We start from the raw sequence: 22,704 nt of genomic DNA on the forward strand, positions 1-22,704 counted from the left end.
CCAGCATTTTCTGTTTTTATATGCTGCCTATCAGATGGGATGTTAAGCTGAGGTCCTATCTACCTGCTTGGGTGGATGTAACAGGTTCTATGACACTCTTCTGAGGAAGAGTAGGGGAGTCGTCCCTGGTATCCTGGCCAATATCTATCCCTCAATCAACATCCCAAAGAAGATATGACATGGTTGTTATCACATTGCTCTTTCGTTCATAAATGTTGGCAGAATACGGATGTTAGTCTGTGATGCCGACACAGCCAAAGCAAAAGAGAATACTTCTGTTTATGAGCCAGCCCGAGGATCATGTTGGATTTACTAACATTTTAATAGTTCGGCTTCTAGCTGTTAAGATGCTTAATAGAAAACAAACGACAGTATAGTCTCACTGAAGCTGGAGGAAGCAGAAACCAGCGCTCCTGTATCCCAGTAAGCACTGCGCAGGAGCGGAAGCGACCTCGGCTAACAAACCGACCTCCCTAATGCCCAACATGGTGGCGTGAAGCGGAGCTCGCGGTTTCCGGTTGCTGCTCGCGCTCTCCGGTTGCTTCGGGCCCGTTTGTTGTTGAGCGCGCGGAGCCCGGCTTCCGCTCGCGTCATGGCGGAGAAATTCGACAACCTGGAGGAGCATCTGGAGAAATTCATCGAGAACATTCGGCAGCTCGGCATCATTGTCAGTGACTTCCAGCCCAGCAGCCAGGCAGGCCTGAACCAGAAACTGTAAGCATGGAGAGCGGAAGGCGGCAGAGCGAGTGTGAATGATTGGCGGCGGCGGTCGGGGGTGGCGGGGGGTAGTGGTGGATAGAGGGGTGTTTGGGCGGTAAGGGGACGTGGAGGAGGAGAGACTGGGTTGGGAGGGATAGTTGGGGGTGTAAGTGGGGATTGGTGGAGGTGGAAGGGCCAAGCAGAGAAAAATGATGCAAAGAAGACAGGAGAAGATCAACTGGTTAACAGACCTATTGAGTTTTCCCCCCTGTTTCATTTACCTTTTAATTTGTGGGCAGGCAAAATTGCAGTGTGGAGAACCTAACTTTTATGTTCAACTTGCCATTGCTCCCTTGAACTAAACTCTAACTGCCTATGGTACTGAAGTAACCTAATCTGGATGCGTTTTCTTAATTGGCATTGTGCCACTGTGAATTGCCATGTTGTCGACTTCTCAAGAATGCTTGGTAAATTTATTGTTAATTGATACTGACAGAAACAGGCTGTTTGGCCTAACTGGTCTATGCCAGTGTTTCGGCTTTGCATGATCCTCCCAGGCTTCCATCTAATTCTGTAAATGTATCCTGAATTGTGATGATGTTTTGCTCACGAAATTGCTGAAAGTGTAAGATAATTAACGGTGCAGCGAGGGAAATGGACCAATTTGGGATCCGAATTAAACAGAGTAACCGTTGACCATCAGATTAAAAGATTTTGAACTTAATTGAACAAGGGCTGAGAAGGATTTCCACATTATTCTGAATATGTTCGGACTTCAAAAGTTGCAGTCAGTTTCTGTGGATTAATGATGGCAGATGCTGACAGTTTCGCTGTCATTACCACAACAAAATCTGGGCAATAGCTACAACACTGAAGGGGAAATGAAACACAATACAATCAAAGATAAAAGTTACATAAAAATATGAAAGCAATAATTGCAACAAAAACAAATGTATGTTCATAACAGCATTTATGAGGGTGTATTTATGTGGCTGTGACCTCAGTGAGATGGTGTGGATACACTGACTTTCTGGCTGGTGATGGTATCTGTGGGTACACTTGCACTCAGAGCGGGCAGCTGCGGGGTGTTCTGCTTTCTGAAGTGCAGATTTTGCACAGCTGGTAGTGATCCTAATGCAAACTTACCAGATTCACTTTGCCTTGTTATGGTCTTCCTTGATGTCAGCCAAAGCAAATGTAGCAAATTTACATTTGTTTTGAGGTTGGCTAAATATTGAGTTGAGCATCAGGACCTGGCAAAGTAAATATACAATGAATACTAGTAAATTGAAGGTTATGTTCTAATTCAAATTTCAGGAACTGGATTCTGTTCATGTTTTACCTATTAACTATAATACAGAGGCAGCTAAATAGACGCAGGTAAAACTGTTCGCCAGTGCAGCTTTTGAGTATTAGCCTTTCAAAATCTGAATTAATGTAAAAGCAGTTAATTTTTTCAATAAGATTCATCAGTGGTTGTCTAAACAGTTTTTTAAAATGTGTATTCACACTCAAATCTTCATAAAATAACAGCATATCTTATCTTCATAAAATAACCTGTTTTCAAATGTTGGGTTAGACTAAATCTATTTTAAATTCCAGACTAATTAAGCAATCGGTATGATTCTCTCAAGACTTCTGAAAAAATATTTTATTCAAGTTCGTGATTTAATTTTCTTGTCAGTAAAAGCACAACTTTCTTTTAACCTCCAGAAATTCTATGATTACGGGGCTCCAAGATGTTGACAAATGCCGACAGCAGCTGCATGATATTAATGTACCCCTGGAAGTATTTGAGTAAGTATTAATTGTGGCTCACAGTTTGTGACAAAAACTAAATTCTGACATGCAACTAATTTAATGATTACAGTAAAGCTTACTGTGCACTCAGGGTGTCTGAACAAAATATCTGCATTTCTCCAACATGAATTTTCATTTGGTAGTGTTTACACAAATAAACGAGTCAATACATGTCACTTCAATTGTTTCACAAGTGAAAGCTGTTGATTTAAGCTTCTGTGGCTTTTCCTGCAATTATATTAAATCTTTGCTATTTAAGGCTCTCTTTACACGAGAAGTGAAGCAGTAGTGCAAAGTGGGAGTACTTTACTCCAATTAGGTTGACTTTGTAAATCAAAAATCAAAAATTGTCTTCATTCTGGGGTAAAATAAAAGTAAGATTCCCTGAAAAAGCCACATTAGCATCAATATGAAATTGTAGCATAAACATACCTTTGAAAAAGTAAAAGGATTTTTTGTATTTGCCATTTCACCACAAAACTACTTAATACTGTGAACACTGCATTTACCTCGACTGATTGAAATAATCTGGATTATGACTGCTGTCACCAGGACCTATCAACAGAAGAAATGCTTATTGTGAGGTGAAATTGCTGTTGGTTTTCCTCATGCGAGTGAAAGAATTTGAGAGCTCAAATCTAACCAATCCATTGTCACTCTGAAGAGGGAGACTTCAGTGAGGTGAGAGTGATTGCCCTTGACGTCAAGGCAGCATTTGACTGTTTGGCATCAAGGAACTGCAGTACAATTGAAGTAAATGGAAATTAGAGGAAATCTCTGCACTGGTTGCAGTCATACCTAATACAAAGGGAGATGGTTGTGGTTGTTGGAGGCCAATCATCTTAGCTCCACAACATGGTTGCAGGAGTTCTCGGGGTTGTGTGCTAAGCCCAACCACCTTCAGCTGTTTCTTCAGTGACCTCTAACATAAGGTCAGAGTGGGAATGTTCACTGATGATTGCACAGCATTGAATACCATTCACAGCTCCTCAGATACTGAAGTGGTCCGTGCCTGCATGCAGCAAGGTCAGGACAACATTAAGTCTGATAAGTGGCAAGTGACAATTGTGCCACACGAGTGCCAGGCGATGGCAATCTCTAACATAAGAGAATCTAACTATCACGCCTTGACGTTCAACAGCATTAGCATGATTAAATTGCCCACCATCAACCTCCTGGAGGGTTACCATTGATCAGAAACCTAACTGAACTAGCCATATAAATACCTTGGCTACAAGAGCAGCTGAGCAGGTCAGAGGCTGGGAATTCTGCAGTGAGTAATTTGCTTCCTGACTCCCAAAGTCTGCTCATCATCTACAAGGCACAAGTGAGGAATGTAATGGCTCAGTGCAACTCCCAACAACAATCAAGAAGCTCAGCATCATCCAATACAAAGCAGCATGCTTGATTGGCACCCCTATCACCACTTTAAGCCTTCACTCCCTCCACCACCAAAGCACAGTGGCAGCATTGTGTACCATCTACAAGATGCACTGCAGCAACTCCCAAGGCTCCTTCGACAGCACTTTCCAAACCCATGACCTCTGTCACCTAGAAGGACAAGGACAGCAGATAGATGAGAAGTGCACCACCTGCAAGTTCTCTCCAAGTCCTGCCTTGGCAATATCACCAATCTTTCACTGTTGTTTGGTCAGAATTTTGGAACTCGCTCCCTTACAGCACAATGGGTGCCCTACACCACAGAGTCTGCAGTGGTTCAAGAAAACGGCTCACCTTCTTGAGAGTAATTAAGGGTGGCAATAAATGCTGGTCTTGTTGGTGATGCTCTCATCTCAAGAATTAATAAATTTTTTAAAAAGTGGGCATGTCTGCCAAAGCACCTTGAGAAGAGTTGGATTGAACAGCTGGTGACTAAGTTTGTTCAGTGAGTCATAATTTCAAAACAGGATACAGAGAGTGGAGGAGGAGGAGCTTGCAAGATGCTTACAAGTTAGAATCAAAAGCACACTGACTAAAGTAGTATAGATAAAATGAGCAAGAATGGTTGGAAGGTATAGGTTGGTGAAAGAGCATCTGTCAGAAAGTCAAATTCCTTATCCTGTCTCGATGTATAGAAAAATATTGAAGAGCTTCCTCTAATGTGGGAACAGTATTCAGGAATTGAAGGAACATGGACCTGCATTTGTATACTGCTCTATTAATTTGCATCAATCATTTTGCACTCAAAAGGACCAGGTCATTTTAGTGGCATTGGTTGAGAGTGAGGTGTTGGTCACAACAGTGGGAAAACTCCCTTCTTTAATTTGAGCAGTCATTGAGATCTTTAATATTCACCTGGATCACCAAAACATGCAGATGGGACATCAGTTTTATATCTCATCCGAAGCATTGTACCTCTGACGATGCAGCACACACTTAGTACTGTACCAAGGTGTCCAGCCTCGTTTGTTTGCAAACCCTAGTTTAGAGCACTAATAAATTTTATGAATAGTTTAGTTGTTGAGAAAACCAGTATGGCGCGAGAGGAGTTTCTTGGAGCAGTTTTAGCAAAAGAGATGTGGGTGTTCTATTCCTTTTCTATCCTCCCTCAGAAAGAAGAGTGGCAGCCTTGGTAAGTAGGACCTGGTGAGTAAATTAGAAAAGTGTAATATTTTTAAATAAGTAGCTATACTTGTATTTAACTGAGAAGCGCCAGGAATAAGGGAAATTTAGGGCCAATATATTTAAGTAATATAAGTAATCCAAAGTAGAATAAAGTTAATGTAAGGGAAGTAGGGCATCTCTGTCAAGTGGAATGCGTGTCCTGTAATATGTGCGAAGTCATGGACGCTACTGGAGTTCCTAGATGACCCCGGGTGCAGGAAGTGCTGCCAGTTTCGGAGCTCGAGCGGCAGCTGGAGTCACTGTGGCGCACCCGCGAGGCTGAGAGCTACATGAATAGCATATTTGGAGAGGTGGTCACACTGTAGCTTAAGGGCCTGGAGACAGAGGGAATGGGCAACCGCCAGGCAGCCCAAGAGAAGTAGGCAGATAGTGCAGGAGTCCTGCTCACCCAGTCAGCTTTTGTTTTGGAAACTGGTGAGGACGCTGGTTCTTCAGAGGAGTGCAGTCAGAGCCAGGTTTGTGGGAGGAAGAAGAAAGGAAGAGCAATAGTGATAGGGGATTCATTGGTTAGGGGAGCAGTTAGGTGTTTCTGTGGCTGTAGATGTGACTCCAGGGTGGTATGTTGTCTCTCTTGGTGCCAGGGTCAATGATGTCACAGTGCGGCTGCAGGACATTCTTCTGGGGGAGGGTGGACAGCCAGAGGTTGTGGTCCACATTGGCACCAATGACTTGGGTAGGAAGGAGGATGTGGTCCTGCAATCAGAATTTAGGGAACTAGGTAGAAAATTAGCAAGCAGGATCGCAAATGTAGTAATCTCCGGATTACTCCCAGTGCCACGTGCCAGTGAGTACAGAAATAGGTTAAGGCAGATGGATGCGTGGCTGGAAAGATGGTGCAGGAGGGAGGGCTTTAAATTCCTGGGAAAGATGGCACATGTATAAGCTGGACAGGTTGCACCTGAGCAGAGCTGAAACTGAGATCCTTGCGGTGTGTTTTGCTAGTGCCGTTGGGAGGGCTTTAAACTAACTTGGGCAGGGGTGTGGGAACCAAGAGAGAATATTAGAGAGGATTCCAGGGTCACAATATATTGGGAGAGACAGATAACATTAGAATAGAGAATAGTAAGTTAATAGGTGGAGTTGGGGTAAGGGAGAAAGTAACAAAATCTAAATCAGGGTTACAGTACATGTATGCCTGAAGTATAGAAAATAAGATTGGGGAGTTACAGGCGCAGATTGCCATGTGGAAGTATGATGTTGTGATGAAAACAGACCTGGCTCAAGGAAGGGCAGAACTGGATGTTAAATATTTCCGAGTACAGGGTGTTCAGAAAAGATAGGAAAGGAGGAGGGATGGCGCTGTTGGTTATGGAGGGTAGTGCAGTGCTGGAGAAAGAGGATGCCCCAGAGGGTTCAAGGACAGAATCAATTTGGCTAGAGCTAAGGAACAAAAAGGGTGCAATTACGTTGCTTGGTGTAGTCTGTGGACCACCAACTAGTGAGAAGGACGTAGAAGAACAAATCTGCAAGGAAATTGCAGAGAGATGCAAGCATTATAGAGTAGTTATAATGGGGGACTTTACTCGAATGTAGACTGGGACAGTGGTGGTGTAAAGGATGGTGATGGGGGGGGAAAGTTCCTAGATTGTTTTCAGGAAAATTTTCTACAGCAGTATGTGTCCAATCCAACAAGAAAAGACGCACTGTTGAACCTGGTTCTTGGAAATGAAGTAGGCCAAGTAGATCAAGTGTCAGTGGGGGAACCTTGTAGAAAGTGATCATTGTATTGTACACTTTAGGATGATGTTAGAAAAGGACGATAGGCAATCCAGAGTAAGAATAATTACCTGGACGAGAGCGAATTTTGATGGGGCAAGAACAGAGTTGGGGCCAGATAGACTGGAACGAAAGATTGGTGGGGAAAAACTAACTGAACAATGGGTTACAGTAATAGTCATAGAGGTCTACAGCACAGAAAAAGGCCCTTTGGCCCATCGAGTCTGCGCCAGTCAAACAAGTACCTAACTATTCTAATCCCATTTTCCAGCATTAGGTCCATAGCCTTGTATGCCATGGCATCGCAAGTGCACATCCAAATACTTCTTAAATGTTATGAGGGTTTCTGCCTCTACCACTCTTTCAGGCAGTGAGTTCCAGATTCCCACCACCCTCTGGATGAAAAAATTCTTCCTCACATCCCCTCTAAACCTCCTGACCGTTACCTTAAGTCTATGCCCCCTGATTATTGATCCTTCCACCAAGGGGAAAAGTTCCTTCCTGTCTACGCTATCTATGCCCCTCATAATTTTTTACACCTCAATCATGTCCCCCCTCAATTTCCTCTGCTCCATGGAAAACAACCCCAGTCTATCCAATCTCTCCTCATAACTAAAACACTCCAGCCCAGGCAACATCCTGGTAAATCTCCTCTGCACTCTCTCTAGTGCAATCACTTCCTTCCTATAATGCGGATTCCAGAACAGCACAGAATACTCTAGCTGTGGCCTAATCAGCGTTTTATACAGTTCCAGCATAACCTCCTTGCCCTTATATTCTATGCCTCAGCTAATAAAGGCAAGTATCCCACATGCTACCTTATCTATCTGTCTCGCTACCTTAAGGGACCGGTGGACATGCACACCAAGGTCCCTCTGACCCTCAATACTTCCCAGGGTCCTACCGTTCATCGTGTATTCCCGTGCCTTGTTTGTCCTGCCCAAGTGCATCACCTCACACTTATCCAGATTAAATTCCATTTGCCACTGATCAGCCCATCTGACTGGCCCATCTATATCCTCCTGCACCCTAAGGTTATCCTCCTCACTATTTACCACCCCACCAATTTTCATGTCATCCGCAAACTTACTGATCATCCCTCCTACATTTAAGTCTAAATCGTTTATATATACCACAAACAGCAAGGGACCCAACATTGATCCCTGTGGAACCCCACTGGACACAGGTATCCAATCACAAAAACACCCCATAACCATCACCCTCTGTTACCTGCCACTCAACCAATTCTGGATCCAATTTGCCAAATTGCCTTGGATTCCATGGGCTCTTACCTTCGTTCTCAGTCTCCCATGCGGCACTTTATCAAAAGCCTTGCTGAAGTCCAAGTAGTCTACGTCAAATGCATTGTTCATCAACACACCTGGTCACCTCTTCGAAAAATTCAATCAAATTGGTCAGAATGACCCCCCCTTAACATAACAAGAAAAATAATTGGTTTGGGCAAAGTACATTCCATTGAAAGGGATAGGTAGGGCAAACAAATCCAGGCCCCATGGATGAAAAAGATAGAAATTAAGATAAGAAAAAGTGTGCTTATGACAGATGTTGGGTAGAAAATACAATTGATTACCAAAAGGAATACGGAAGGTTCAGAGTGGGGAGCATATTAGAGAAGCGAAGAGGGATAAAGAGAAAAGATTGGTAGCCAACATAAAGGGGAACCCCAGAGTCCTCTATAGGCATATAAATAGTAAAAGGAGGAGTAAGGCCGATTAGGCACCTAAAAGGGAATTTGCACATGGACGAAGGGGCCATGGCTGAGGTATTAAATGAATACTTTGCATACGTCTTTACCAAGGAGGTAGATGCTCCCAGGCCACGGTAACAGACGAGGAAACTTTCACTAGAAGGGTTCAAAATTGATAAGGAGGAAGTGTTGAATAGACTGTCGGTACTTAAAGTTGACAAGGCACCAGGTCCGAAGGAGATGCATCCAAGGATATTGAAGGAAGTGAGAGTAGAAATTGCAGGGGCACAGGCCATAATTTTTCAGTCTTTGCTAGACTCAGGAGGTGCCAGAGGACTGGAGAATTGCAAACATTATGCCCTTTAACAAAAAAAGTTGTAAGGATAAACCCAGCAATGACGGACCAGTCAGTTGAACTTCATTGATGGGCCAGATTCTAGAAACAATTATTCGGGATAGACTTAGTAGTCACGTGGAAAAATATGGGTTGATAAGGAAGAGCCAGCATGGATTTCTAAAGGGGAGATTGAGTTTAACTAACTTGCTGGAGCTTTTTTTTTGAAGAGTAACAGAAAAGGTCAGTGAGTATAATGCTGTTGATGTGGTGAACATGGACTTTCAAAAGGCAATTGATGAGTGCCACATAACAGATTTAGGAAAAGTTATAGCTCATAGAATAAAAGAGACAGTAGAAACATGGATACAAAATTGGCTGAAAAATAGGAAGTGGAGAATAATGGTCAATGGATATTTTTCGGGCTGGAGGAAAGTTTGTAGTGGAGTTCCCCAGGGGTCGGTATTGGGACCCTTGCTTTTCCTGATATATATTAACGATCTAGATCTTGGTGTGCAGGGGACACTTTCAAAGTTTGCGGATTATACGAAGCTTGGGAGTGTTGTGAACTGCAAGGACAGTGTAGAACTTCAAAAGGACATAGCGAAGTTCGTGGAGTGGGCAGATAGGCAGCAAATGAAGTTCAATGTGGAGAAGTGTGCGGTGATGCATTTGGGTAGGAAGAACGTGGGCTGACAATACAAAATGGGGGGTGAAATTTTGAAGGGGGTGCAGGAGCAGAAAGACCTGGGTATATGTGCATAGATCATTGAAGGTGACAGGACAGGTGGAGAGGGCAGTTAATAAAGCATGTAGTAGCCTAGGCTTTATTAATAGGGGCAAAGAGTACAAGAGCAAGGAGGTTCTGCTGAATTTAAATAAGATACTTGTTAGACCTTAGCTGGAGTATTGTGTACAGTTCTGGGTGCCACATTATAGGAAGGATGTGAACACATTGGAGAGAGTGCAGAAGAGGTTTACAAGAATGGTTCCAGGGAGGAGAAACTTCAGTTACGAAGATAGGTTGGAGAGGTTGAGACTGTTCTCCTTTGAGAGAAGATGGCTAAGAGGAGATTTCATAGTGATGTTCAAAATCGTGAGGGGGCTGGACAGAGTAGATAGGGAGAAGCTGTTCCCACTCATAAAAGGATCAAGAACGAGAGGGTACAGATTTAAAGTGATTTGCAAAAGAAGCAAATGTGACATGAGAAAAAACGTTTTCTCACGAGTAGTTCAGTCCTGGAATGTTCTGCCTGGAAGCATGGTGGAGGCAGGTTCAATCGAGACATTCAAGAGAGCATTAGATGATTATTTGAATAGAAACAATTTGCAGGGGTATGGGGAAAAGGCAGGGCAATGGCACTAGGTCATAATGCTCATTTGGAGAGCTGGTGCAGACTAGATGGGCCAAATGGCCTCCTGTGCCATTAAAATTCTGTAATCTACCCTGTCCCATAATTGTCAAAGTTAAATATGCATTCTGTATATAATGACCAATTTTTCAAACTGCTATGTATTTTTATTTCCTCATGCTAGGCAACTTCCCAATGAACGTACGTGTGTTACACACTTTCTGACCATTCAGAATCCTATCTAGTGAAGCCAATACTGCACACAGCTCTGGAACTGAGGTCTTATGGTTTTCTAAAGACTCATCATTACCTCAACTATTATATCTATATCTCTTGTGATAAAGCTTAGAATTGTATTAGCATTTCTTACAGCCGTATTCACCTTAGGTGCTGACTTTAATGTTTTGTGAACCTGTTACCCCTCAAATTCTTCAAATCCGTAGCAGTGTGACTACTCCTTTTCAGAATATAATTTTTTTTAAAAGCTAATTTGTATCACCTAGCACTTGCTGATATTGAATCCTATTTGTCATTGGGTGTTTTTATTTATCCAGTCCTTTCAGTTTAAAAACCTTGTCACTTTATGTAACTGTTTTGCCAGCACATTAGCACTCTTCCTGTTCAGATGTAGCCCCATCTGTTTCAGAACTGTTGCCAGTGCTCAACAAAGTGGAATCCCTCATCCCGATGTTGCTGCTTTAGACATGCATTAATTTCCTCAATTTTCCTGTCCTTCCCTATTCTAGCACAAGGCTTGGGGAGTAATTCTGTGGATAGCCACCTGTAGGCTTTTACTCTTGTTCCCTAATATAAATTAGTTTTGTAGGACCTTAACAACAACTTCTATTTGAGAAAGAGAAATTGAGTGCTCAGCATGAAGATAAGATGGAATGGGTAGGGTGTTGAGTAGGCGAGCTTGACAAAGATAGAATGGAAGATAAGAGGGAAAGACAGGTCAAGGCTAGGTTGGGATGGGGTTGATTTAGCTTGATGGGCAGGGCTAAAAGGGGAAGCATCAGGGGTGATGATTAAATGGAGTGTCATGCTAAGTGAAAAAAACCCTCAGATGCTTGCACTTATTAGAGGTGAGAGTTGAGGGGACAGGAAATAGGGGTTTAAGGAGGCAGTTGATAACTGAAGAGAAGTCATGGGTTAATTTTACTATCTTGAATGGTCCTTGAAGAAGGTGGTATTGGCAGATGAAAGTGAGGCTTAGTAGAGCCTGGTGTGCTCTACCAGCTTTGGTGATGGATTGCTAAAACATTTATACACCTGGAAGCAATACACATGTTTGTACCCATTGGGAATTGTGGGAGTGAAACTCTTTCGAGTTATCAACAGTCACAGATTGCAACTCTTTCGAGTACAATCACAGTTCTTGGTTTCCGGGAGTGGGACATGAACCCACAACCCTCTGATTCAAAGGCAAGGGTGCTATGAACTGAGCCACAGCTGACATCTCATTGTGGGAGTGAAGATGCAGCTTGCTTCAGATGGAAATAATCGGGATGGGAGGGAATTAAGATTTTAATACGGGGCTAAGGGTATTAAAGGCAGAGATAGGAATTAATTGAGTAGATCAACAGCTGCAGAAATATTGCAGTGAATGGAGGACCTAAGTTTAGGCAGTAGGGGATTTAGGGTGGGTGTTGTGTGGGAAGCTTTTTTTTTCCTTGGAGTGGGCATAGCAGGCAATGGAGTTGGAAGCGGATGGGGTATTTGGGTGACAATGGATGCAAAGAAATAATCAGACATGGTTTTATTGTTGATGGAGATTCAACTTCTGTTTCTTACCAATGTTTGAGTTCCAAGATCTCGGGACTCTGAATGATGATTCTCTTTTTGTGCTGTATTACTTGGGAATATTTAGAAAAATTACACATATTGCATGTAGTATTATCTCAAGTTATTCATTTTGAATGCAGGTACATTGATCAAGGCCGAAATCCTCAACTTTACACCAAAGAATGCTTGGAGAGAGCCTTAGCCAAGAATGAACAAGTCAAAGGGAAAATTGACACATTGAAGGTAGACAATTTAAGGACCTTATTTTTTCAACAATAATTTAAAGGAGTCATTTTATGAGACTACCAAAGATGTGTGCTTAATAAGATTAGCTCCTGTTGAAAGCATAACACTGACTGTCAAGTAGAAGTGGTGGTAAATCTGATGTTTGCTTAATCACCTGGAAGCTGCAATAGCAATTTTGCAAAAATGGATAAAACATTCTAACCTCATCTACAGTGCCAATGAGTGTTTGTAAATGGGAAATAATGAGAAGTATTTTTAGCAAGTGGAAAAGACCTGATTCGTATAGTATTAGCATGATGCAGAATTTTGTTTGGAGGTGGCAACTAGGCTATTTTTGTTTGAAGCAAAAGTTGAGAACATATTGAATTCCTAAGTAACGAGCCAAATAGCCTTTTCTCGTTCCTATTTTTAACACATGGCATGTAGATTTGTTAATCTGAAGTTTAATAAGGCAGCTGGTGTGAATCTGGTGATGGAAGGTAGCATACACTCAATTGTGGTTAAACTGTAAGGAAAATTAGCAAAAAATGGTTATGAATATGAATCTCAATGCATTGAAGAACCAAGAGAAGGTATATTGTTATGATACTGGTTGAGACCAATAACTTTAAAAAAAAAATTCCGAAATCCTGGTTATGTACTGAAAGAACAAAGTCACAAGATTCCATGGTTTAAAACAAAATAATTTTTAAACTATAAAAGAGTCAAATAAATGCTATTTTAGGTAATCTCCTCTACTTTAAAACCTGGAATTAGCATATGTTAAATGTGAATTAACAGGCAACTTGCAGTTGATTATAAACTATAAATTACACATTACATGGCAGTTCCAACTAAGATGTTATAAATTGGTTCAGCAGTCATGTCATCAATCTCAGTTATAAAATCCCTCAAAACTCTGTCTTCCTTCTGAAGAATTTCAGCTCTTTCTAGTATTTAATGTGATCTTCAGCCAACAGCAGCGCATAGCTATTCCGAGTTCCATGGGCTCAGTCTTCACCAAAAATGGTACACGGCTGGAGAAGCCCGTCAACATTGCTTACCACAGTCTGGGTGGCATAGATCCACCAATGTTACCTTCACGTAATAGAAACAGCTGCAACAACTATATCTTTGCTTATTCTCAACTTCCGGAATAAGCCTGTATCTTCAGCCTGCCTGCACTGCACTACTGGATTCCTCATTTACATCTACTGAGCTCTGATGGCTCTGTCTGCTTTTATATAGTTTCAACCAGAAGTTTTGGTTTCCATCTTCTGTTTTAGTCTTAGTTTCCTTAGCAACTGGAAAAGTCGGTGCCCCCCTGTTTTAAAGAATACAAACTTTTCCCACAGATTCCATCGCTGTTATTTCATAGTTTAATAGGCAAGCAACTTGTTTCATTTGCTGGTTTTGAAAAAATGCAGGGAACCTATAGAATGCTTACAAGTGGGTGTTGGTGATAGAGGATAAAAAGGCAATACTCGGCCACTTCACATTCTCTTTGCTTAAAAGAAAGGTACAGATGGTGAAAAATGGATAGACACAGATAAAAATGAGAAGCAAAGGAAAGATGTTGAGAATGTAATTTAAGGTGAGGGAAAGAATTCCTTGTGAAGTAAACAATGGAAGAGGGAGCAATAAATTGCACTCGTGGAAAGAAAGCTGCGAAAATCTGGAAACTGGTGAGCAAGGACAAGAATGCAAGGAGGAAAGAATCCTGCATTTGACATCAATGGAATGCTTGAGATACAGTACCTGAGTTGCATGTAATAAAGGCAGATGAAGAGGAAAAACCTGTGGTTAATCTGCCAAGGATGGTGTTTACTCTTGAATACATTGCAGGATCAATTAGATTGAAAGCTAAAGGATGGTCAGTGTGCCTTCAGATAAAGGTGTGCTGAATAGATCTTCAGAGACAGATTTGAAAAGCATGAAGTGCATGAGAAGCATTTGTATATTGATTTGATAGACTTAAAATTTTGCCTTTGTTTAGAGAGGTGGTTTTTGGACCTCAGTGGATTAGCTGGAAAGATTACGGACTTCTAAAGGAATGCACAGAAGATGGAGGCTTTTGTGACAGTTGATGGTAAAAAGGTTGGTAGTCAGATGTCAGCGATTCGAGGTCATCGGCAAAAGGACCAGAGGGAACAAACTTTTTTTAACTGTGTTGTGATCTGGAAGGGCGGTGGAAACAGATTCAATAGTAATTTTCAAAAGAGAATTGGATAAATACTTGGACAAAAGTTATAGGCGATTGGGAAAGAGCAGAGGAATGAGAACAATTGGATAGCTTTACCGAAGAAGCAGCACACGCACAATTGGCTGTTGGCCACCATCTGTGATGTATCATTCTATGAATGTCAAAACAGTTTAAAATAGACATCAAAATTACATCTGCACACCACCTTGTTAAGCATTATCATGAAATGGAGGAGCCACTGGGAAGCTCCAAAGGTTGGGTCAGATCCTAAGAAAAGGACATGAGATAATTGGAGGATGTTGCTGATCTCATTGCACCTTAGCTATTCCATCATGATGGCCTGGGTGGTGAAGGAAAGAAATGAGGCTTACATTATTGCCAAAGATTGAGGTTATGTCTGTAGTGTGAAAGGACAAAAGAAGATTGAATTGAAAGCAAAATACTGCGGATGCTGGAAAATTGAAAGAGAAACAAAGTGTTGGAAAAACTCAGGTCTGATGGCGAGAGAAATAGAATTAATGTTTCGAGTCTAATAAGAACTGATTTGAAGTGGTTAGAGATAACAGAACATACTGTCATGAAATGGTTATTTTTCCCAAAATATTGTATCGATAGTTTAGAAGTGCTTTAATTTTGTTAGGATCCAACGATTACTTAACTATTTCATCCCTAAAAATATCTTGGGCCTGGGAAAATTTCATACATTACCTGGATAATTTATGGGGACCAAATGTAATCAGGAATTACTTGTTATTGGATCTTCTAAAAGAGAAGAAGAGGAACATGTTTGTGCAAGATGATGTCTGTTATCAGGTGGCAGGGCTATATGATTGCTGGATTAATGAGTGATACTTAATTCGGCAGGGCTCTCGCTGGTTCTCCAGCTGGCAGGCTGTCTCCACTAAATACCGCCCATTGCTTTCAATTCGCACCTAAATCTCCATTTCCAAACCACCGACTCCATCCCTCTTCCTGGCTACAATCGTGAGGCTAAAGCAAAAAACTGCGGATGCTGGAAATCCAAAACAAAAACAAAAATACCTGGAAAAACTCAGCCGGTCTGGTAGCATCTGCGGAGAGGAGCACAGTTAACGTTTCGAGTCCGAATGACCCTGTCTGTTGAAGGGTCATTCGGACTCGAAATGTTAACTGTGCTCCTCTCCGCGGATGCTGCCAGACCTGCTGAGTTTTTCCAGGTATTTTTGTTTTTGGTGAGGCTAAAGCAAACTGCGACCTTCGTGTTGTAGTTGCCTTTAGGATGAGCTTTAGATGACACCTACGTGCTCCATCACCAAGGCTGCCTAGTTCTATCGTTGTAACATAACCTCAATCCATTCCTACATCAGCTTATCTGCTGAAGCCCTCATCCAGGACTTTTGCTGTCTGTAAACTTGACTAATCCGATGCACTCCTGGCTGGCCTTTCATCTTTCGTGCTTCATAAATGGGAGGTGGTGGCGTAGTGGTAATGTCATGGGACTGGTAATCCAGAGGCCCAGGCTAATGCTCCGGGGAAACTGGTTTGAATCCCAGCATGGCAGCTGGTGGAATTTAAATTCAGTTCATAAATCTGGAATTAAAAATAACTAGTCTCGATAATAGTGACCATGAAACCATTGTTGATTATTGTTAAAAACTCATCTGGTTCGCTACTGTCCTTTAGGGAAGGAAATCTGCGGCCCTTACCTGGTCTGGCCCACATGTGACTGTAGACCCACAGCCGTGTGGTTGACTCTTAAATGGCCTGGCAAGTCACTCAGTTGTATCAAACTGCTACAAAGCCTACAAACAAGAATAAAACCAGACGGATCACCTGGCATCGATCTAGGCACTGGAAATGTCAGTGGCAAAACCAGCCCTGGCGATCGTGCAAAATCCACCATACTAACACGTGGGGGCCTGTGCCAAAATTGGGAGAGGTGTCCCACAGAATAATCAAGCAGCAGCTTGACATAGTCATACACCCGGAATCATACCTTACAGACAATGACCCTGACACCACCATCACCATTCATGAGTATGTCTTGTCCCACCAACAGGCCAGATCCACCAGATATAGTGACATAGTGGTATACAGTTGAAAGGGAGTTGCCTTGGGAATTCTCAACGTTGACTCTAGACCCATGAAGTCTCATGGCATCAGGTCAAACATGGGCAAGGAAACCACTGCTGATGAATCAGTACTCCTCCATGTTGAACACCACTTGGAGAAAGCACTGAGGGTGGCAAGGGCACAGAATGCACTCTGGGTGGGGGACTTCAATGTGCATAGCCAAAAGTGGCTCAATAGCACCACTGCTGACTGAGCTGGCCAAGTCGTAAAGGACATAGCTGCTAGGTGGGTCTGCGGCAGGTGGTGAGGGAACCAACAACAGAAAAAAGCCTACTTGACCTCATCCTCACCAATCTACCTGTTGCAGGTGTATCTGTCCATGACAGTATTGGTATGAGTGACCACTGTATTGTCCTTGTGGCGTCCCCTCTTCACATTGAGGATATTCTTCTTTGTGTTGTGTGGTACTACCACTGTGCTAAATGGAAAAGATTTCGAACAGGCCTAGCAACTCAGATACTGAAGCAGACTGTGCCCATTTGCAGCAAGACCTGGACAACATTCGGGCTTGGGCTGATAAGTGACAAGTAACATTTGTTCCTGGCATTTGTGTGGCAATGACCATCTCCAGCTAGGGAGAATCCAACCATCTCCCCATGACATTCAATGGCATTACCATCACTGTATCCCACTATCAAAATCCCGGGAGTTACCATTGACCAGAAACTGAATTGGACTAGCTGTATGAAAACTGTGCCTCCAAGAGCAAGCCAGATGCTGTGAATTCTGCAGAGAATAACTCAGCTCCTGACTCCCCCAAGCCTGTACACCATCTACAAGGCAAAATCAGAAGTGTGATGGAATACTCTCCACTTACCTGGATGAATGCAGCTCCAACAACACTCGAGGATAAAGCAGTCCGCTTGATTAGCACCCCATCCACCATCTCCAACATCATCTCCCTCCGCCATCAATGCACATTGGCAGCAGTGTGTACCTTCTACAAGATGCACTGCAGCAACTCGCCAAGGCTCCTTCAACAGCACCTTACAAACCCGAGACCTCTACCACTGAGAAGAGCAACAGATGCATGGGAGCACCACCACTTGCAGGTTCCTCTCCAAGCCACACACCATCCTAGCTGTTCCTTCACTGCTGGGTCAAAATCTCGGAGCGCACTCCCTAACGGTACTGTGGATGCACCTACACCACATGGACTTCAGCGGCTCAAGAAAGCGGCTCATCACTTTCTCAAGGGCAATTAGGAATGGGCAATAAAAATGCTGGCCTAGTCAGTGACGCCCATGTTCCGTGAAAGATTTTTTAAAAAACCTTAAATTCTGCTGGCTGTACAGTATCTTAATTTTCACTTGTTGCAATCATGTTCTCACTGACCTAAATTGGTTTACGGTCTGATAACAGTTCAATTTTAAAATTATCATCCTTGTTTTCAAATCCCTCCATGTCCTCTCTGTCTCTTGTAACACCCTCCTGCTCTACATCTCTTAGGTAAATGCGCTCCTCCAATTCTGGTCTCTTTTGCACCCCTGATTTTATTCACTCCACCATTGACGGCTATGCCTTCAGCTACCTAGGCCCTGAGCTATGAAATTCCTATTTAAACCTCTCTCCCTCTTATCTCTTTCCTTGCTTAAGATGATCCTTAAAACCTACCTCTAACCAAGCTTATGGCCATCTGCCCTCAGATCATCTTGTGGTTGGTATCCAATTTTGTTTGATAATGTTCCTGTGTGAAGCATCTTGATGTTTTACCCAAATAAAGATACTGTATATAGTGCAACTTGTTGATTCAAATGGTTAGTTTACATTAAGTCAAATTTAAGACACTAATATAGCTGGGTACCATTTTGCATCTTTGAGTTGAAAAGGAAATCTCAATGAAAACAAATTAGATCATAAGTTCTGGTGTTGGCATTGAATTATGCAGCAGGCAAAGCTAAGGGGATCCAGACATTTCTTATTTAGAGAGGTCAGTGTGCACTGGGGAGGACTGCTATATGGTTTTTTTCATCTGTACTAATATTCAGTGTTAAACATTTATAGCTTTTCAAAGCTGTGAAATTGAAAAATGTTGAGCATTGAGAATTTTGTACTGATTTCATTATCATGAGTTTTGTTTTTTGGTTAGATGGAGTTATATTTTTGGGAAATGGTGTCACAAAAACTTGCACTTCTGTTATATTGTCCTTCCAGTAGTATGGCTGAAGCTACCTATAAAAGTTCCTTAATATTTGGGAACAGTTCCCATGCACTTAATTTTTACACTTCATAGTAAAACCAGATGTCTCAATGAAACAAATTCATGGTATAGTGTAGCAAACGTGCCCAAATAATTGATGATACAAGATGTGATGATTATGTCCTTGTAGATCTATCTCCGTAAAATAGTGACCTGAATCTTCCGATATGGAGAGAAAATGACTCGACTTAATTTTCTGATGTGCATTGGGACCCTGAGGAAGCCTTGTGCGTGTGCGTGCATGCACATGCATGGTACTTAAGCCAGAAGTTTAAACTTTGTTGGTTTTACCCTGTACAATTCCCTATGACGGTGGATGGTGGTATCAGATGGGCAGATCCACAGAGATTTGGGCTGTTTGTGCTATACATAGCTGTTCTTTTTACACAGAGCTTACTTAGAGCTGTTTCTAACAGGTGTAAAACGTACTCAGGAATGCAGCTAAGTTAAATCAGCCGGAGTATCAAAGCACCCACAGCAACCCCAACAATGTTCACCACACTCCCCCCACCACCCCCCCGCCACTAACACACCTTTTGGAATCCTTGGCTAATGCCTGCAGAGTCAGCATTGTTGGACAGTGTGCAGGGAGGGGGAATGAGCATTTTTCAGGATGAGGTGGGTGTAGGAGCCTAGTGACCCATGTTGGGGTGGGTGAGTGAGGGAGCAGGGTTACTCATAGTGGGGGAGGTGTTGATGCTGTGTAGTTTTGAAGGTTGGCCAGTCCATTTAAAGCAATGTAAATCAGTAAACTGAAGGCAGACTTTAAGGGGTGAAAGGGCCATGGCTTCACTGAAATTACGCCGGCCACTTGGCCTCCCAACGCTGCTCATTGCTGGATTCAACCTGGAGCCAGGGCTGGAAGATGAAGAGGCTCCAGCATAAAATGGTAAATGGGGAGATTAAATTGTAGTCAGCAGCAGCAGCGGGTGTGCTGGCTGGAAGATCTGGGCCAATGCTTTCACTACATCAGCAATTTCCCTGATCTGTTCCACTGGCCATCATGCAACGCCAGAGCTAGAGTGACTAGAAGGGAGAATGTGGAGCAATGCATCATGATGCAGCAAGCATTCTGGAGGCAAATCTGTAAGATAAAAGAAGTATGACATCTGCAAGCTTCCCAGGTTCTGAATGCTGTAGTGACTGTCAATGAACTACAAAGGACAGAATTTCCCTTAGGCAATCGTGGCTTTGTACTTGCCTGTCAAGATGTGAACTGAACTGGAAACAAAGTAACATTCCTTTTCTAGTCCAGTTGATTTGAGCCTATTCTTGGTTGTGATTCAGACAGAAACTTGGCCTCAATGTGGTTGGGCACTCAATTGAATATTATTATCCTGTATGGTATCATATGTCTAAGTGACAGGGTGAGGTACTGGTATTCTGTAAGATGATGGGATAGTCAGTTAGTGCTTTACAGATCTTTGAGATGCAGCAAATTTTATTGGGAACAACAGTTCTCAACATTAGTATATATTGCGTAAAATTTCCAGCTTTTTCCTCCCCTTAGGAACAGGGCATGGATTCATTGGCGGCTGAGTAACGGGGGGTGGGAAGGGGGAGAGTTGACGGTTCCAATCCTCTGTTGCCAGGTCTGTCACCTTGGAGCCCGATTAACTCTAAATTCATCCTATCTATTCTTAAACGAAGAGTGATACAATGGGATGAAACTAAGTGAATTGTGTGGAGAAAAACATTGGTGTAAATTGGGCAGTATGGCCTTTTCCCATTATACAACATTTGATTGTATGTAAACATTACCCACATTTCAGGAGCTAAAGTTGCTGTCATTGTTTCTATGTTTTGTGTGCAGTTAATATAGCTGCAAAGTCAGGAGAAACCATCCTTCCCCAGATCGGCACTAAAGCTTCTGTTTCTTAAAAAAAACACTGCTTTTTTTTCACTTCCAACTTACATTGTTGTGAGGATGGTAGACTGAAAACAAGAGTGTACAAGAATAGCTTGGGTTGATTAATTGTCTTTTTGTTTTACACTGGTAATGAGCTCTCCACATCATTTGCTTTTTAATTGAAATCTGGCAATTGTTTAGAGTTGCATAAGCTAACCTATCATTCTGAGATCTTTATTTGTTTAATTTTCTGCTTTGTTTTAATATTTAAAAATATCTTTAAATTATGTAGCAATTCTTTTCATCCAAAGCATTCAAGTATCAGTGAAGGTATTCACACTCTAAATAATATGACCTGAAAATGACTGGTAGCAGTAATGGTGTGGAGGGGTGGGTGGTGTTGATGTGATAGATGGAGAGAGAGCATATGCCCTTGATAGGGAGTTAAAATGAAAATGATGGCCTGGGGAATAAAAATATGATAACTTTAAGCTTGTCATGGAAAGATGTTTTGCATGTAGTTAACCATTTTTAAAAATTGTTTCAGAAATTCAAGGGGCTTCTGATTCACGAACTGAGCAAAGTTTTTCCTGAAGAAATGTCCAAATATCGAGCTATCCGATGTGAAGATCATCTGCCTACGTAGCTGGATCTACTGTGTTTTATTTGGTGGAACTATACTGCTTCCTTTTTTCAGGAACCGACTGAATGTGGCTAACTTCTTGCAGCCTGAGAATTTCTTCTTGAATGCTTAAAAGAAATACATAGTCTGTTTCCTACACTAAAATTGACTTGAAAATAACTTGGAAAGAAGAAAATGCCTTTTTACTTTCTAGATGCATTAGTGCTTGGATTGAATGGAATTTCGTTGGTACATGTCAGATGATGTTAAGGCAGCATTATGATTGGATGAGAAGATGTACTCAGTTAAACAGATTGAGATACCTTTGTATCAGTATACATAATTCATTTTGTGTAGTGCTAGTCAGTGCAGCAATTTTTGTAACAAAAGTTCTTTGCTGCCAGAATGCTTAAACAGATTTTTGTTTAATCATACTTATTACCAACTGTACAATTTGTAAATGACTTTAAAGGGGGAAAATAAGACCATAAGAAAAGTCAAAGCAAAAAGATGACTTTTTAGCTCAATGTTCATACTATCCAGAGTCTATCCCACACTACCTTAATAAATGCTAATTTTCTTTCATGCCTCTCCTGATGGTGCCGAATCAAGCAGTGATGTTAATTATCGCTGAAACCTCATTCTCACTGCTCAACAATTAACATTGCAGCTTTATAAAGGTGCCTGTCAAACCCAAATCAGCTTTTTCCAGTTCTGATGAAAGATCATCATCCTGAAATGTCAACTGTTTCTCTCCACGGATGCTGTCAGACCTGCTGAGCATTTCCAGCATTTTCTGTTTTTATTCCAAATCAGCTATGTTCTCTGGGAGCTCCAGATACTGACTATCCTGTGGAAGGGGCGGGGGGGGGGGGGGGGGGGGGGGCAGTGGGGAAGGGAGGGGAGAGTATTTTTCTGATCCTTGAGGTTTGTGAATTTTTATATGTCCTTAAGGCACATGTTTGTTGAAATAAAGTTTGATTTTTCCAATATGCTGTCACTGTAGTAAGCCTTTTATTACCGAATACTATTGAATGTCCTTAAAACAAGGTAAATATCAACAAACATGTACTTCATGCTTTATTTTTCCCTTTTATTCCATGCACAGTACCATATCCCATCCAACTGGATGGACAAGTGACCATTTCAAAGCCTCCAACTATGTAGCATTTAAACCGGCTTTCAGATCCATAAGCTATAGATTTTGATTGACTTTTCCTTTTTCCTGTGTTCTTGCCCCTTTGGATGACGGAGCCCTCACCTGGCACCTAACTGAAACGTTGGCTAAGATTAGAAGCTTATTGAATAGTAACATTTTTAAACTTTTACAAGTAGAGGTTGCCTGCAACCATTGGCATTCTCTTTGGAACCCACTGTCTTAACATTTGCGTTTCCTCACAGTGCTATGATTGCAGATTTTTAAACAAAATTGGTATTTAACAACAAAAGTAACTTGCCAGTAAGTCAACAAGTG

General features: G+C 42.0%; 1 protein-coding gene across 1 annotated transcript; it reads left to right on the plus strand.

Annotated features, from left to right (window-relative positions):
• Positions 1 to 484: 484 nt before the first annotated feature.
• On the plus strand, positions 485 to 22,220 carry med10 (mediator complex subunit 10). The gene is made up of 4 exons (XM_078539094.1): positions 485 to 714; positions 2,413 to 2,496; positions 12,160 to 12,262; positions 21,156 to 22,220. Exons 1-4 carry the CDS (start codon positions 593 to 595, stop codon positions 21,252 to 21,254), a joined length of 408 nt encoding a protein of 135 aa, XP_078395220.1. The 5' UTR covers positions 485 to 592; the 3' UTR covers positions 21,255 to 22,220.
• Positions 22,221 to 22,704: the final 484 nt, after the last annotated feature.

This window comes from Cetorhinus maximus, chromosome 3 (assembly GCF_964194155.1).
Source record: "Cetorhinus maximus chromosome 3, sCetMax3.hap1.1, whole genome shotgun sequence".
Lineage (NCBI taxonomy): Eukaryota > Metazoa > Chordata > Chondrichthyes > Lamniformes > Cetorhinidae > Cetorhinus > Cetorhinus maximus.

What these genes read in the sequence shown, in the direction of transcription:
- med10 (XM_078539094.1), top strand. Translation starts at nt 593, where the DNA reads ATGGCGGAGAAATTCGACAACCTGGAGGAGCATCTGGAGAAATTCATC. An exon ending in GCAGGCCTGAACCAGAAACT is followed by an intron (nt 715 to 2,412) that starts GTAAGCATGGAG and finishes TTTAACCTCCAG; the next exon opens with AAATTCTATGATTACGGGGC. An exon ending in GGAAAATTGACACATTGAAG is followed by an intron (nt 12,263 to 21,155) that starts GTAGACAATTTA and finishes AAATTGTTTCAG; the next exon opens with AAATTCAAGGGGCTTCTGAT.